The sequence below is a fragment of the Amblyomma mixtum genome, chromosome 1, assembly GCF_055824585.1.
Source record: "Amblyomma mixtum isolate Tamu chromosome 1, ASM5582458v1, whole genome shotgun sequence".
Classification (NCBI taxonomy): Eukaryota; Metazoa; Arthropoda; class Arachnida; order Ixodida; family Ixodidae; genus Amblyomma; species Amblyomma mixtum.
In genome coordinates, this window is record NC_143012.1 from 256,368,295 (window position 1) to 256,385,914 (window position 17,620).

General features: G+C 45.3%; 1 protein-coding gene across 3 annotated transcripts in view; it reads right to left on the minus strand.

The window, feature by feature from the left end:
* Nucleotides 1-12,170: 12,170 nt before the first annotated feature.
* The window catches only part of LOC149371535 (cystinosin-like), a 42,121-nt gene continuing 36,671 nt past the window's right edge, over nt 12,171-17,620 (minus strand). For all 3 annotated transcript variants that reach the window (XM_089565796.1, XM_089565795.1, XM_089565793.1), the window contains one exon: nt 12,171-12,984. In XM_089565796.1, the coding sequence (XP_089421922.1) occupies nt 12,836-12,984 (149 nt within the window). In that variant the 3' untranslated portion in view covers nt 12,171-12,835. The remainder of the gene's footprint in view (nt 12,985-17,620) is intronic.

A 17,620-nucleotide genomic window follows, 5' to 3' on the forward strand; every position in this document is an offset into this window, starting at 1 on the left:
TTTAAGAATGTGGTTATGGAGGTGCCCATGTTTTTCTTACGAGAAAACGATGAAAACCACAATTCTTTTTCAACGACGTAATTCCTAGAAATGCACTGCATAAATAAAACCGCCGTCCTCCAAGAGACACCCGCAAAATCCTTCCCAGTTTGCTGGTGGCATTTGTGCGGGCGGGCGGCACCGTCGCAGTCAGAATGGCATTCGTGAATGTTGTTTTGGCCTCCGCTGACTGTCATAAATCCTCCTACTTCAGCCTGTGCAAAGGAATTCAAAGTGCCTCCACCTAGAGAAAAACGCGCCTATCGCGCTGTCATATGCCATGGCAAGCGCCCAGGTGCCGTACATACATGGCCGCACGTGCCTAAATGAGGAGCTTCGCGCGCTCCGTTGTGCGAGGCCTCGAATTGTGGAAACCACTCTTGAAAGCTGCTCGTGCTACGACGGAATCCACCACTCCACAAAAGGGACGCCACATAACCAAGAGTGAACGAACAGGGGCGCCCAATGGGCTCCATTACGCATCAGACCACGTGACTGGCATTGAAATGGAGATGGTGCAGTCGAGTGACGTAGCGACAGCGAGTTGAAAGCCGAGATCCATCATTTGGTCTCAGTACTCGTTGAACGAGTTAAACACCTTACACACATACCTGAAGACCTTTAACATACATACTTCACTCTCATTCTTGGAACACTACAGACACCACAGAAGCACAATTCCCCCCACAAAAACGCAAATCCCTCAACAGAACGGACGCCATAGCCTGGCGTCAGCTCCCGACACACACTTTCGCAATCTTTTACCACAAACTCCTCTTCTTCCCCACACAAAATGCTGTATGCTGCCCCACATGCAGCAGCCCTACACCCACACCCTCCTATTCCCAATGGGAATGTTCCGACCTAAAGGGGCGCCAAACACTCGTCCTCCACCACATTTTCACTACCTCGGAGGCTGCTCTGTCCAGCACAGACTCACCGGACCAGCAACGGCTGATCGATCGGGCGCTAAGGATAGCGACACCCAACTGCGTCCCGGTCTTAGGAACCCACCCACAGAGGATGGCGGCCAATTACCATTTATTAAATAACAGTTGTTCTTCATTCTGTCCCATTCAAAATGATTACTGGGAAGCGCAGAAAAGATAAACTATTGTTCAATAAAAACATACGGGCTCTCTTATAAATAAAAGACGGCGACTTCATCAGCGCTACGAAGATGGACGGCCTGATGGTTTGCGCGACCAGCTCAGGTAACTTGGCTCCTGCTTAAAAAAAAAATCTGATAAAAGAAACTGCGAATAATTTTTTGTTCTGCTGCAAGAACAATTACGTACGAAACCAAAGAAAATATGGAAACATGTGAAGTCGAATAGGGAAGGTTCGAATGGTATTCCCGCTATTTCTAATTGTCAACCACTGCACATGATGACAATGGTGAGGCGATGATTTTTAATGCGTACTTTACATCAATATTTGTAGAATGTTACAAAGGGAACCTACCACCTATCCTGCAGTGCCTTTACGAACTCATACCTGATATTGTAGTCTCGGAGAGTGGAGTGTTTTCAGTACTTCAGCGTCTCGATCCGTCTTCTTCTCCAGGGCCACACGCAATATCTAATCATGTTTTGAAGAAATGTTCCCCCGCACTGTCGCCCTTCCTTGCCATTTTATTTAACAAATCACTACAGGATAATGAAATACTGTCAGAAATGAAGCCCGCGACTGTTGTACCCATTCATACATCATTCAGCAAACAATTAGTTATGAACTATCGTCCCATCTCTCTAACAAGTGCGTGTTGCAAATCCTTAGAATACATAATGTATACCGAGATAATGAAGCACCAAGAAATTAGTAAATTTCGCTCGTTATACCAACACTGTTTTAGATCCCTATTGTCATGCGCCACCCAGCTGCGTGAGTTTTCAAATGACATCTTTGAAAAGCCTTCAAGTTGGTTCTGTATTTTTGGACTTTGAGGAGGCACCGTTGCACCTTTTCTCTTATTTGAACAAATTGTTCGCTCTTGGTTTACCTGCCTCCATAGGCATGCGCACAGGGGTGAGTGTGCAGATTCCCCTCCCCCTCGCCAATAATCTAATGGGGCGCCAAGTCCCTCACATACCTTTACTCTATCTGAGCTGTCTCGTCATTGTTTCTAGTGCAGTGTTATGGTCATGCACGTTTTTTGACGATACTGGCTGCCGAGGACCCATGATGTTGCGTTCCAAGAACTCTTCACTTGTTGGGTCACTTTAAGGCAATTTTCTCAGGTTGTTTCTTGCAGTTAGCAAAATACAGATGTGCCGCTCATTTTCAGTGATTTAGAGAGATTGAAAATTCCTTCGGAAGCGCATTGTTAAATTGATGCCTCAGCGGCGCAGGGACTGCCTTTCTCTGCAGATGTTACGCATGAAAGCAAAACCATTGCTCAATAATATTTCGTATATTTTGTCATTCCATCACATCGAAATAAATGTTTGATAACTATTACTCATCTTGGCGCTGCGTTTGGACCGTAGGGGCATCGGTGGGAGGGGGTTGTTGGGGGGCGCTGCGGTGATACTTGGCTCCCCCTAATGGAGAACCCTGCGCACGCATATGCCTGCCTCTGTTCTCCAGTTGGTACAAGACTGACTATCGAATATAACGCAATGTATTATAGTTAAAGCACATCCTCCTCATCTTCTGGTGTGAAGTCGGGTGCGCCACAAGGTTCGATTTTAGGGCCGCTTTTTTTTTTTTCTAAAAAAAATTTCATTAAAGATCTCACAGAGGGAATCTCGTCTCATATACGCCTCTGCTCTGATGGTTGCGTAATTTACAGACGCATCCGCAATTCAGAGGACGTTAGCATTTTGCAAAGTGATTTGAAATGTATGGCGTCATGGTGTGATACGAAAAGCATGTCTCGAAATAAAGAAGTGTCGTTACGTCCTGTTCACACGAAAACGATAGCCTTTGCCGACCCAGTACCATATTGATGGCAACTTCCTTGACCGTGTTGAAAATCTGAGCTATTTAGGGGTATATTTCTCGTACGACTGTTCATGGAACAAGCATGCGGACTACTTGACTTGTTGAGTTGCAGTACAGGTATAGTGCTGTACTGAAACTCTTTAAGCGAAACTTTCAAAGTGCTCCTCCGAGTCTCAAAGAGGCATCCTACCTCACAAATATACGCCCTATTCTAGAATATGCATGTCCAATCTGGGACCCAAATACACACAACCTGATTAACAAACTAGGGCGCATTCAGAACCACGCTGCATGTTTCGTCACTGACAATTATAACTTTGGCTCCAGCGTAACAAACATTAAAACCGAGCGTGGGTGGCAACCCCTATAAGAAAGAAGAAAAATTTTTAGGTTGAAATTTTTTGAGATTTGAGTGCACTTAATGGTGACACATGTATAGACAAAACTATTTACCCGAAGGCCCCACACTATATTTACCCCAGAACTGATCACTCCAAAAAAGAGAGATTTCTTTCCGCACGAATGCTTTTGCTCGTTATTCCTTCATTTTTAAGATAAATGAATGGAATCGCCTAGGCAAAACAGTAATCAGTGTTCCATCCACCATGTTCTCCTCAGTCTTGCTTGAGGTCTGTTTTCTGTTTGATTGCAAATTTTTTCACTTGCAATGCATTATTTGCAGTTGCATTATTTTATTATTTTTTGTGTTCGGTCCAGTTCTGTCCTTGACTTTTCTCTTTTACATATACGACATACAGTGTTTGTGATCCCCCTGCAATAATGGCCGATGGGCGGTGTAGGAACAGGCATATATGAATAAAATGTAAATAAATAAATAAAATAAATAAATAAATGCCCCTCTATGCAGAATTGGTCATTGCCTACGTAACATTCATAGACCCCTGGGAGTCCTCATACGTGTTCTCTTAAAGGGAAACTGCATAGGTTTTAGAAATCAACGATCTTAAGAGGGTCGAATATGTGAAACTTGCAGGTAAAGCATGCGAAATCTTTTTGGGCTAGCACTTGAAATAGTGAAGTAATCGCCGATTAAAATCCTGACGCCTTTCAAGCTTCTCCGCAGCGCACAACGCCAAGTGGGGAGCGCATAATGACGTCATCGCAGGTATCGCTTCATTCCCAACGCACAAACGCCTGCTTTGAAGGAAAAAACCAATGTCACCGAAGGCGAACCCTGCCGAGAGTTGTTTGGCAGCGTCTAAAGCGTCAGGGCAGGATGTGGCAGACGACAGCGGTAATTTGAAATCATACCTTCTGTGACGTCACGCTAAGTTTTCCTGCACTCCTCCGGTGCATTGAGGAGAAGCGCAAAATTCAATCGTCGATTACGTCACTATTTTAAATGCTAGTGCAAAAACACTTGGCATGCTTTACCTACAGCCTACATAGATTTTAATCCTTGGATATCGCGAAATTCTCAAAAAAGTTCTGCAGCTGCCCTTTAACCGATGCACCACAGCCCTGCGATGGCAGGTGGTGCCACCTGTGGGGGCTTGTGAGACCCAGGTTGCTCTTCCCGAACAACCTCTTGCGAAAATTTAAAGCAAGTAGTACATCAAGCTACCCGCATTGGATCAAACACACAGTCATTGCTTGACTTGATATTTGTGGATAGTAGGATTTCTAATTATGATGTTTGTGTTTCTGATGGGCTGTCCGATCACAGGCTCATATCGCTTTGTGTGAAAAACGTCTTACCACGGGAGGAAAGAAAGAGAGAAATTGTGTACATTAGAGATTTCTTGAGAGCTGATGATGTCAGCATTCTGGATTATTTAGAAATGTCATTGTACCGTTTTGACGGAGCTTATGACGTTAATGCACTGTGGGAAGAATTTAAGAATATACCGTATTTTCCGGTGTATAAGACGCACCCTTGTATAAGACGCATCTGCCATATATGCAAGCTGTCACTGAAAAAGTTCGTATATAAGACGCACCCGTGTATAAGACGCACCCCAGTTTACCCAGTTAGGCTAGTGAGGCTTGATTAAACACGCTTGCGCGACTATCGCGAAATGCACCGTACCTGTGAGCAATTCTTAAGCAACGCTAAGTGATCGAAAAAGGCAACACTCACGCCATACCCGTCCACGTCTTAGCAAAAAAGAAAGAAAAAACGATACAGCTCCCCATATGTCCATAACAACATTTTATTTCTACTTGAAACCTTCGAAGTCTTCATCTTCAGATGCGCTATCAAAAGGTTCACCCATTTCTGGAAGCAACTCGGCTGAAACATGCACTATGTACACGGAGCAAAAACAGTTGCAAAGGGTGACTAAGAAAGAACGCCGGCTTGTCTTGACAATGGCGAGAAGCGCGATTGTCACCATATTTTGGCGCTTCTCATTACTTTTGCTTGGGGCCTCCGAAACAGCCGCGCGTTTGTGATCCCGGAAGTCGTCATCCGCGCCGTTTCATGATAAAGATCACCTAGAATGTCGCGCACGGTGGTCCCGGTATTGAAGTATTAACCGTGTTACAACCGCGTTATTGGCAGTGATATTTTTTAGGTGAAAAAAGCTTGAGCATGAACCGGAGTAATCGATGAACTCACAAAAAAAGATGAAAAATTCGCATATAAGACGCACCCTTGTATAGGACGCATTAGCAAGATTTTCGAAAAAAAGCCGCGTCTTATACACCGGAAAATACGGTAGTTAGTTATTGCATAGAAAACTTCATTCCGAAAAAAATAAAGAGAGTTAGGAAAAGTAACCCTTGGGTAACCAGAGAAATCATTCAGCTCAAGCGAAGAATTAGACGTAGGAGGCGAAACAAATTCAGAAATAACGCTGAGATATCATCATTGTCCGGGATTCTTAAGGAGAAGTTAAAAAGTGCAAAAGAAAATTATTACTGCAATACACTAACAAACTTTATGAAGCAAGCACCGCAGCGGTTTTGGCGTCATCTTGCTCCGTCAAAAGAAACAATTGATTATATTTTAGATGATGGATGCGTGATTAGTGATCCGTGTGCTATAGCCCATAAGTGTAATACATTTTTCCATTCCGTATTCGACCGACCACAAGCATTGACTGTAAACTTGAATGAACTTGATGTTGAAAGACATGTGACTATGGAAGACGTTATTTTTTCCGAAGAAGGAATTCTTTCACTTTTACTGAATTTAGACACCAAAAAGTCAGCTGGTCCAGATGGCATTCCTAACGAATTTTTGAAACGCTATGCGGAATGGATCGCGAAGTACCTTGTTGTCATCTTTCAAGCATCTCTAGAACAGCACAGTTTGCCTGCCGACTGGTTACGGGCAAGAGTTGTCCCAATCCACAAATCTGGGAGCAAATACAATGTTGGAAATTATAGGCCGATTTCAATAACTTGCACATGTTGTAAAATCCTGGAGCATATCTTATCAAAAAGCATGTTTCACTACTTCGAGAATTCTGATGTCTTCACTGCAAATCAGCATGGCTTCAGACAACGCCTGTCAACAGTTACGGAGCTCACTGAAGCAATTCATGATTTCGCATACGCGATTGACAATAGAAGCCAGATTGACGCTATATGCTTAGACTTGTCGAAAGCGTTTGACCGGGTCGCGCATTCTGAGCTGCTCACAAAACTTTGTTATCTTGGCGTTAACAAAAACATTGTTATGTGGATAAAGTCTTACCTGGCAGAAAGAACGCAGTTCGTAGAAGTACGTGGCGCAAAATCTTGTATGTTGCCAGTCACTTCGGGAGTTCCCCAGGGATCTGTTCTGGGTCCGGTTTTATTCTTAAGTTATATTAACGACATTGTCGAAAGTCTGAACACAAAAATTACAGTCCGTCTATTTGCAGACGATTGCCTCATTTATTCAACAATTTCAAGTCAAGAAGACCAGGTATTGTTGAATCAGGGTTTAAACAGTATACAAGAGTGGTGTACCAGATGGAAAATGAAATTAAATCATGATAAAACTGTTTTTGCAAGGATAACTAGGAACACTAAAAATATTTTCCCTTTTGACTACCAGATAGACGGCAAGCCTGTAACACGTGTCAGGCATTTCAAATATTTAGGCGTGACCATATGTGAGGATTTGAATTGGAAATTGCATGTAAATAACATATGTGCATCAGCTGAGAAAAAACTTTGGTACTTGAAACGCAAGCTTCGACTTGCACCAGCAGATGTCCGACTCACCGCATACGTGACTTTAGTACGCCCCAAGTTAGAATATGCAAGTGTTGTATGGAATCCTTTTAGAAAAAACCAAATAGATAAAATTGAAAAGGTTCAGCGACAGGCTGCAAGGTTCATACTCTCAAAATACAGGTCAACAGACTCAGTAACGGAAATGCTAGATAAATTGAACTTGCCGCAACTTTCCCAACGACGACAAATAGCCAGACTAAAGTTCATGTATCTAATAAGTAAAGGCCAATTCAATTTCAACACCGAACGGTACCTTCAAACACGATCATCACGTCCAGTACGCGGTAGCCATCCTAGGCAGTTCCTTCCTCTACAGGTAAGAACAGATACGTTTAAGTTTTCGTTTTTTCCAAGAACAATTGAACTTTGGAATTCCATACCATACGACATAATAGAAATCAATTCCCTTGAGCAATTTGAACACTCTATCCTCCACCACTTCGCTGCTGATACATTAACAGTATAGCAGTCAGACAGATACCCCTTCCTCCCCTTTATTGTTATTTTTATTTACGAAGTGCGCTGTAACCTGAAATGTAGCACCTTTGATAGCCCTGTAACCCCAATTTTTGATGCTACCTTTCTACCATTGTGTTCTTGTACGGCGAGCTGACTGGAAGTGTATCCATCAAGAATATTGTGTATATAGAAAACTGGCGCTGGCTTGAATTGTGCACTTATGTCGTATTTACTGCACTGTGTTTGTGTTGTATATATATAAAAAAAAGTCATTGAATTCCCACCCTGTATCGGCCCAAAAAGGGCTAACAGTATCAATAAATAAATAAATAAATAAATAAAAATCATTCACTTAACAGCCACCTGCCACGGTGCTCATTTTGCTCACAATCCGGTGGGCAAATTGTGGTGACGCCACAATTGTTTACGCTACCTAGTTGGTCCACCTGCCTCCTAGATTGCTTCTCTGGGGATTTTTCATGGATTTTTCGCTCCAGGTCAGCGACGCCAATGCAGACGACCACGCCGGATTTTCCGCGAAACGTTAAAAACTACGCAAAAGAGGGTGCACAGAAAAGAAGCACACGGGAAGAGAAAAGTGGATTTTAGTACCTCCCCAGCAGTCTGTTCGAAATCGTTATCTTGTAGCCCTATCGAAAAGGACGGGTCGCCACCGTTATGATATGAACGACAGCGTAGCGTAAACCGCAGGGGTCAGCGACCAGAAATCGATCGTAATGGCGCATACGAACGAGGGGGTAGGCCGAGATGCAGGGAGTGGTCTCCAGGTTTTGGTTTTAGAAAGTGAATGCAGAAATAATTACATTAAAAAAATCAAACTGGATTCTGTGACAGAGAGGGTTGAATGAATAGGAAATGGGCTTCACTAGCTTAAACTTTGGAGCGGAAAAATAAAAAAAAATGAAGAAAGAGAAAAAAATGTGATGGAAGACTGTGCGTGTGACAGTGGCTGTACTAAAGAAGAAAACGAAATTGCCTACTAGTTGGCCCCAAGAGAGAGAGAGAGAGAAAAGGACGGAAAGGCAGGGAGGTTAACCAGGCGATGCCCAGTTGGCTACCCTACACTTGGGGAGGGGAACAAAGGGGAAAAAAGGAAAAAGCGCGGCAAGGAAATGAGTTTTCTAAGTGTCCAGCGACCACCATGTCACAGGGACAGAGGGCGCGCACTGAAAACTAAAAGATTATAGGCGGGAATGCAACCCCGAGTTTTTTAAGAAAGTCAGGAGCGCTTTCACCGCTTTCCGTTGTCTGGAAGGTTGAGTCCAAGGCCCTAAAACGTTAGACTCTGTTAAAGGACGCGAGTCCAAGCGGAGCAGAGAAACACTTAGGACACCGCGCTCTCGCTCAAAACGAGGGCAGTCACAGAGGAGGTGGCTGATCGTTTCGTCACAACCGCACTGGTCACACGCAGGAGAGTCAGCCATTGTGATCAGATGGGAATAGGCGTTTGTGAACGCCACTCCCAGCCACAGGCGGCACAACAGCGTAGTATCACCGCGGGGGAGGCCGAATGGTATGTGATGTTGGAGCAAGAGGTTGAAGTGATGCGAGCGGGGTGACCAACCTCCAGGGGCAGACCACGACGTTACAGTCAGGTTTCGGGCGAGCAGTTGAAGGTGCCTTGCTGCGTCAGCTCTTGTCAGTGGTATGCGGACAGTGTTGGTTGTATCGTGAGCCGATCGAGCAGCATCGTCAGCTAAGGCGTTACCAACAATGCCGCTATGGCCTGGTACCCACTGGAAGATGATTTCATGATCTTGTTCGATTGCCTGGTGGTGCAGATATCGTATCTCCGCTGTAAGTTGCTTATGGTCGCTATGTCTCAAGGCAGATTGAAGACATTGTAGGGCAGCTTTTGAATCACAGAAAACAGCCCATTTTTGAGGTGATTGTTGTGAGATATACTGTACTGCCGCAAGAAGCGCAGCCAACTCTGCTCCAGTAGAGGTAGTCCGATGCGAAATTAGTTGGTGAATTTGAGTCTGTCGCGCAGGAACGACCACAGCGCAAGCAGAACTAGTAGAGGTTACTGATCCATCCGTATAGACGTGAGTGCTGTCCGAATATTCGAAGTGGAGCATGGACAGTGTCAGTTGCTTAATGGCTGGCGTCGATAAATTTGACTTCTTCGCTATCCCCGGAATAGCAAGGCGCACACATGGGAGCCGCGTACACCACAGAGGAGAGGGAGGTAGTGCTGCCGGGGTGAACTGTTGTGGGATCGACGACTGTTGCGTCGTTATCACCTTTGCAAATGCAGAATGTGGTCTCTGCAGTGGCAGAGGCGCAAGGTGATGCTGTGGAATCCTTGAGATATGACGTATGTGCATTCGCAAGCAGTCTAGGACAATATAAGTAGAGATCGGGTGGTCTTTGGCGAGTGCAATGCTACCCATTGTTGATGCGCTCCGAGGTAGACCTAGGCATGTGCGAAGGGCCTGACCCTGCACTGACTGGAGGGCACGCATGTTAGTTTTGCACGTGTTTGAGAGTACAGGTGTACTGTACCGCAAGCATCCGACAAATAGAGCTCTGTACAACTCCAGCATTGACTGGACCGACGAGCCCCAAGATTTTCCACGTTGTATTATTATTGCCTCGAGTGGACAAAAAAGAGAGTTGAAAGGATCACAGGCAGGAGAGAAAGAGAGACAGACCAGTCGCGTGCGGCAGCTATCTGCACCGAAGCTACGTTGATGGCTGCCGCAAAAGCCAGAGGCGCCTAAAAAAAGTCAGCGGCTGCACGATTTGTTGTTTTTTCTTTTTTCGAAATCAATCCAGCGCTTTGAAGAGGACACCAGTTCCGCTGGAAACTGCATACACATTAACGATCGAGGTTACCCCCTTGGCGGCGGCGGCACATACTTCTCTTGTTAAAAAGCCAGTGCGCTCATGGCTTTGATTTGTACCATGGGCAGTCGTGTGTGCTCATTTTACTACCTCCTATCCCGCGGTACGCATGTGGAGCGGGGAGTCGCTCTCTATGGGATTCATCTACCATCTCTATCAACCTTCTACCCGCTATACATTAGTGGTGTGGGCGAGGTATTCTGCTTTAGCTCAGCCTACAATCTGCCTTAACCTATTACCTGCCGATGGCAGTTACAGCCTTAGAATTCGGTCACATCCTTTAGTAGTGGTCCTCCGGGGAGCGCTCTACCGGCCACGTGTTGAAAACAGGTAGTTGAGAGCTTGCGGTTCCGGAACTAAGGCCATGCCACCCTGTTGGTCCAACACCACCTTGCTCGGACAACCTTGAGATTCTTTCGTCGTGTTGAAAGCGAGCGTTTTAGCAACCACGCTCATTCCTGGCACCTCTTCAGACGCCACACCATCAACGGTCGTTGAGGGAAGCTTGTTACTAGCTGCGCATGAAAATTTTAAGGATTTCGGCGCCAGTGAGTGGGTATATAAGAATAAGAAGTAACATTACTTTTCGGTGTATCACCGCTGTGCAGCGAGTCAATTTTCATACATCGCGACCTCTTTGCGGTTTTTGACTGGTCGCGTTTTGCTTTGAGCAGCAAACGTAGCAGCGGCGGCAAGTATGAGTGATGTTTAGGGGTTTAACGAGAGCCGAAAAGCCGAGAACAGAACTGAGAATGGCAAGAGCGACTCGTCTGCGCATGTGCGGGAACGCCAACACCAGGCACGAAGCAGATAGCTGCAAGATGCAATGAATGTTTCTGCAAAAATTAAGAGATGCCAAAGGCATATTTCATGTTCTGTTGCAGCGCTGCTCAGAGAAAACAGAGGTGTGCGCAGTTATACAGCTCATCACGGAGGACTATGGAGCGGATTATGAGTTACACACGATAAGCGTACAGCCGTGCCTACCACAACCGCCGGCTGCGCGAGTCGGCTGCTGGCCTAAAATTAGTACCGGAGCCAGCCGCCGCGGCGGCATGTCGCTGCAAGCGAAATTCAAAACCGCCCCTTTACAGCTGTCTTAGTGGGCAGCAAACCCGGGGGCGTATTCGCCAACTGCAGCCTGTACAGCCACAAGGCTTGAAACCACGGTGAATTGATCACGGTGACTGAAGATTGTCACTACGCCTTACCTAAAAGGGATAATAAATCCTCTTAAACGGCGTTATATGCCACTAAGCATCACGATTTGCGACCTAAAAGGTAAATAATTGCAAAAAATGAAATGAAAAAAAAAACAATAAAACTACAGTACAGAGAGCGGAGTCGAACGGCCGACCTTCCATACGCAAAACGAGCCTCTAATCCACTGCGCCATAGCAGCGATGTCAAGCTGTCGTTCTGAAAGAATATTTATAACCAGCCTTAATGTGGCTGCTACCTGCCGGTGGGCGGCGCTGTCATCGCTGGCTGTACCGGCTGCATTTGGCGAACACGCAACCCGGGGTGGTCAATCCCTCTGCCAAGCGGAGTACCTCATAGACCTTTGCCCCACGGTCCTGAGCCCACAGACTTCGGCGTATACCGCCGTCTATAGGGCCTTTTTTTCAGTACCGATGACATCCATAAAGAAGACAGCACAATGGTTGATGGTGTCAGTCTAACTGACATGTAAAGATGTTTTAATTGTAAACAATGCTACCAAGTAATCAAACTAGAAGTAATTCGGAACACAGCCTCGCGCGTACCGCGTTGCAGCAAATCAATCTTGGATCGATTTGGATGAGGATCAATTTGGCCTTGAACACTTATTAAAACGTTACCTAACTAAGTCACTGAGCAAAATATCTGAACACGTTGTCAGCGATGTTGATAACAAACTGAACAGTGAACATGAATGTAATCAAAATATCGCTCAGGCGAAGCATGTGCGCTGTTTACTTTTGGAGACTCGATCGACAGCCAGCGACAAAATTGAGATCACTTTTGTGATGCGAGTATGTATCACGCGCATGCTGAGCGCGCTTGGACCACCTTTATCGAGTCGCATTTAATACGTGAACAAATCTGTCTTGAAAATAAGACAACAAATTATTGAAATAAAAATAAAACAATAATCGCATCACAGCTATGGGCGCATGCAAACCACATGCGCTAGGTCTTAACGCTCGCAGTATGAAAAAAACACGAGCAAACCTTCGCTGCTTATGATGCTATAGAATAACGAAAAAAATGTTTTCTCGGATGTCCGTATGACAAATGTTCGGGCGGCCACCGATAACGAGCAAGAAGTCGATGGCGAGGGTAAGTCCTATAGCTCATCGTGAGCCACTTTCTTGTGCGAGGAGTTGGCGTTGCGGTAGAAGACGTAGTGTTGCAGCATGAAGAGCACGTCGAACATGATGCTGATGAAGCCCAGGCCGAACTTGGTGAAGTTTCCAAACAACGACGACCAGTCGTCTGCGTGGAGGAAAAAAAAATGAGGGCTGGCATCATATCGGCACGCATTCGATTTGTGCACCTGCTTCAAGGCGACCTGGCACACTTCGTAGAGGGACAAAATTAAGTTACACTCAATACGTGATCCAGACGCTGGATCACTGACAACAGTTTGGATTTGGGCTTCGCAATACTATCAGTGCTGCTTCGTGTTCGCCAACCTTAACCAGAAATTCTAGTTGCAAATAACCACAATACTGACGTTTACCCGGAGGGGACGAAATACAAGTTGGCCTCGGCTCTACTAGTCATGACGCTCTGTCCTTCGAGTCGGAACAATTTCACCAGAAAGCGGTGATCATGCCACCTATTTTCCTGCCGTATAGGAATAATTATTTGGCACCGTATGGGCTCTTTAGGCAGAAGGGGAAGGGGAGCGGAGCGAAGCGATAACATTATTACTAAAAATTGCTACACCAATAACAATACATCGAGTCTTTACAGCACGACGAGGACTGTGTCATAGTGAAACAGCAATTATTCTAGGCACTGTGCAGACGTTTTTAATGATCTTTAACAACGTAAACATGCAGGCCAGTTGGTGCGAATCGAACATATTGGGACCAGCGAACGGACGGGATCACCAGGAGGAGTATGCCAGAGCTGTTCCGTGTACTCTTTCTGGTGATCCCACCTGTTCATTGGTTCCAATATGTTCCATCTTTAATGACACCACTTGCGAAGCTCTCCATGCTGGCCATTTTTCTAATTCGACGCGTTGGTCGAGCGGCCTCACCGCCAGAGTCTTGATAACTGTCACGCCACCTGTGTCATTAAAATAGCGCGGGACAAATGCAGGCTGTAAAGCTTGAGGGCGGCGGCGACAGCTGGCGCTTCAAGTCACTGACAGCGTCTTTGTCCGACCCGACCAGCACTGAACACTCGCATTTCGAAGTTGAAATCGAAACGGATATGACCGAAGAACATTGGCAGCTGCCAAGTTGGAAATTGCTTTTGTCTAGAGGAGTCAGTTCATGTCACAGTTGGAAGAAAACCGCAGCAACTGCTAAAAGAGAAGCACGTAAAGACGACGCCCCACACTGAACTCAAGCTGAATTTCACTAATGAAATAGCAAGCACTTTTATCCCTTTGAGCCAGTAATGACATCAAGGCAGACTTTTTTTGTTCGCACAAATTCAAGGACAGCTAAAGGATAGCGTACATATGTCTGAGTAAACATAGCAGTATTACAGAAGTCATGAATATAAACCTCCTAGCACATCCAAATCGACGTATACGGTCACTGAAAGCAAAGTAAGCACGCGCACCAAAAGTCTAAACCATAAAAGCAAAAAACAATAACAAAGCGAAAAACTAATAACCAAACAATTAAAATAAATCGAAAGAAAAGCGTAGTGTACAGCTTTTGTCAAAAATATACAGCCCAAGAGATTTGCTTATGAGCCCTGCAGCGAGGTTCATTTTGCATCCCTCTCCAAGGCAGGAGGAACTGACGTCCTCAACCCTCCCAAGCTAAAGACTGCCGAGTGCGCCAGAGAGAGCCCCCTCTAGACGGCTTAGAATCAAATCCTTTGGGCTGCATATTTTTGACAGTCAATAAAAATTTCACTTTCTTTAACTGCGGATTACCTTTTCTATAGAAAACTGATTGAGTTGGAACTCCTTTATTTCAACAGGACGCAAAAGAGAGAACGGACAAGGAGATTACGCGACACGAGCACTACCTGGTGAGCCTTTGTGCTGAGAAAACGAAGAACAGTGCGTTAAATTTGGGTTGGAAAAAGGCCAAAACAAAAGAAAAACCAAACTGCGAACGCAGAGAGGAGTGGTGTTTTTTTTTCACGCCAGCGTCGCAAAACGCCCTAGGCCACTGTTGCGCCACTATTACCTCTGAAACCCTGTTATCTTCAAGGCTGTAAAACAACTTCGCGACGCACGTGTCCGTGTTCTTTTTCAAAGTTCCTCAAATTCCTCAGCTATACTTCGCGGCATAGCTGATCTTTGTGTCTGAAAATAATCGCAGTTTGGCCCGAACACGAGAAAGGTTTCTTCTGCGCTGTGCTTAACTTTTCAGGCACTACAGTACGTGGTCAAGGAAAGGGCTTAAAGCTTTTCGCAGAACCCATTATAAACTATTGAAATATGCCTTGGTTATGGCTAATCCACAGGCCGCGCTGACCAAAAGCTGCCGACACCTGACTGGGTCAACCTTTGCCGGTCAAGTGTCCTCGCTCAGCGGGTTACTAAGGCTTAATAATAACATGAGTTTCGCAAAGCTTGCAGCAAAGAGCAAAGTAAGCTTATTCTAGCGCAGGCGTTCTGGAAACAGGATATAAAAAAAAGGAGAGAGATAAAGAAAAAGTGCAAGCAGTCCCATATACTTTTTTCAGCTTTCTCACGGTATTAGAAAAATGGCTGCCATATAGAACGCGAACGTAGTTTCCCCAGTTGCATAGAATGCGCTACCATGCTTCCTGTGACGCCGTGACTGCTAATACCGGGGCCTTCGCTATGCCATGGGCAGAAAAGAACAGTAAATATTAGGGCAGCGTTCCGCGCACAACTCGTGGTATATAACAGGACGCAATAACATGCCATCGAAAGCACATATAGACTATGTGAGTATCAACAGTGGGCGCACGCCCGCATTCTTCTGCCCATTTTGTCGTCTCTTTTTACTGCCGCACAGCACCCGAACGATCAATCAACATTCATATATATACCTCCTCCCTGACCTAGCTTACAGAAGAATGATTACCCGCCTTCAAGAAACTTCCGGCACTAACGTGGATATTAAATGCCAACTCATTCCGGCAGCTGTGTACGTTCTATCAAATGCTGACAACGCGGTAATCCAGAGCAGCCGCACCGATCTGTACTGCAATGCCTGTTTTGCAAAGACAACATCCGACCAGAACAACCTTCCCGCTTCCTCTTCCAAGCACCCAGATATCTATAAGAACCAAACATTCACCGAAATCAAGGAAATCATAGGGGAATGCATCTATTTTTCAAAATGTGTAGTGTTGATCAAATGGAAAGTAGTAATGGGATGATTTGATGCATGAACTATAATGGATCAGAAAGTAGGAGGAGAAAAAACTTAGGTACCACCTAGATACCTTGTCATACAGGACCGCCATATTAAACTATGTTTAACATGCGACTCGTATCGGCCCGATACTCGGACTGTGTCACCGATTTCTTCCAAACGCTTAGGTTATGTTATTTTGTATTCCGAAACAATACAGAGATATTTTGCTGCTTTTCGTATCTTTTCACGTTGCGCTGAAAAATGCTGAATGTAGAGAAAATTATGAACACCCGAGGAACATTAGAGCCCACACATCACCGGAATGTGCTTAATTAAGGGCCACTTAGGAAGGTTTAATGAACATTTCGGTTTGATAGTCACGCCAAATTTCTTAGGGTCCTCCGTCTCCGCAGCAGCGAAGAGCTTTTGAAAATACCAAATGGAACCATTTTGAAGAGAGAAAAATGGAAAGCGAAACTCAGTCCATGGCTAGGGACGATGATCCACGTGACGCAGCGAAGACGTCACAAACTTTCCTGGAGAAACACGCGTTGAATGACAGTAGCAATGACTGAAAACGACGACTCCCCCTTTCATAAAGTGCCCGAGACGACGTAAATAAAGCCTGAAAATTTTGTTACTGTACAAGGAAGCGGGTATTAGCGTGCGGGAGTGTTTGCGACCACGAAAATGCGACGATACCCGCAGAAATCATCTGAACAGAGGCTACCGAAATGGCGAAACTTTGAAATAGACTTGGGCCGGAATAAAACGCCGCATAGCTGCCAAACTTGGTGGAAGTAATAGGAACGGGAGAAAAACCTAAAGTGTAAGTTTTATTCATAGCTGCCAAACTTGGTGGAAGTAATAGGAACGGAAGAAAAACCTAAAGTGTAAGTTTTATTACACTATAGTAAACTCGAAAAAATAATAACCCCAAAGCTGCCCTTTAAGTATGCTTGGTTGTACTGTTACGAGTGCTAATAACTGCCAAAAATCGCTGGCGAATTCGCTTGCTTTCCTTCGATCGGCACTGCAAAATGCACACAGAACCCCTACATTTCTGATTGCCCCGGAGTAGGAAACGATAGGACCTTGAGCATATACTCGCTACATGGCAGAACGAGATTTAAAAGCCGCGAAAAAGGGTTTTTATGACACTTAACTTTCTTCGATGGCTGCCACGCCTGCGATACCGTGGTCCAATATACAGAAACATTTTTTATAGCCGGGTCGTAAGAAGACAATTCTAATAATAATTAGACAGAAAGCTCTGGTGTCCCGCCGCGGTGGCTCTAGTGCTTATGGCGCTCGGCTGCGGACCCGAAAAAGGGCGGTTCGATCCCAGCCGCGGCGGTCGAATTTCGATGGAGGCGAAATTCTAGAGGCCCGTGTACTGTGCGATGTCACTGCGCGTTAAAGAACCCCGGATGATCAAAATTTTACGAGCCCTTCACTGCGACGTCGCTCATAGCCTGAGTCGCTTTGGGACGTTAGACCATTATAAATCAAATCAGAAAGCTCTGGTCTGTACGACATCTCCCAAAGGCCAAAAATTTATACAGCCTCCAAGAGCTGGAGCGGTAGGAAGAATTTTGGGA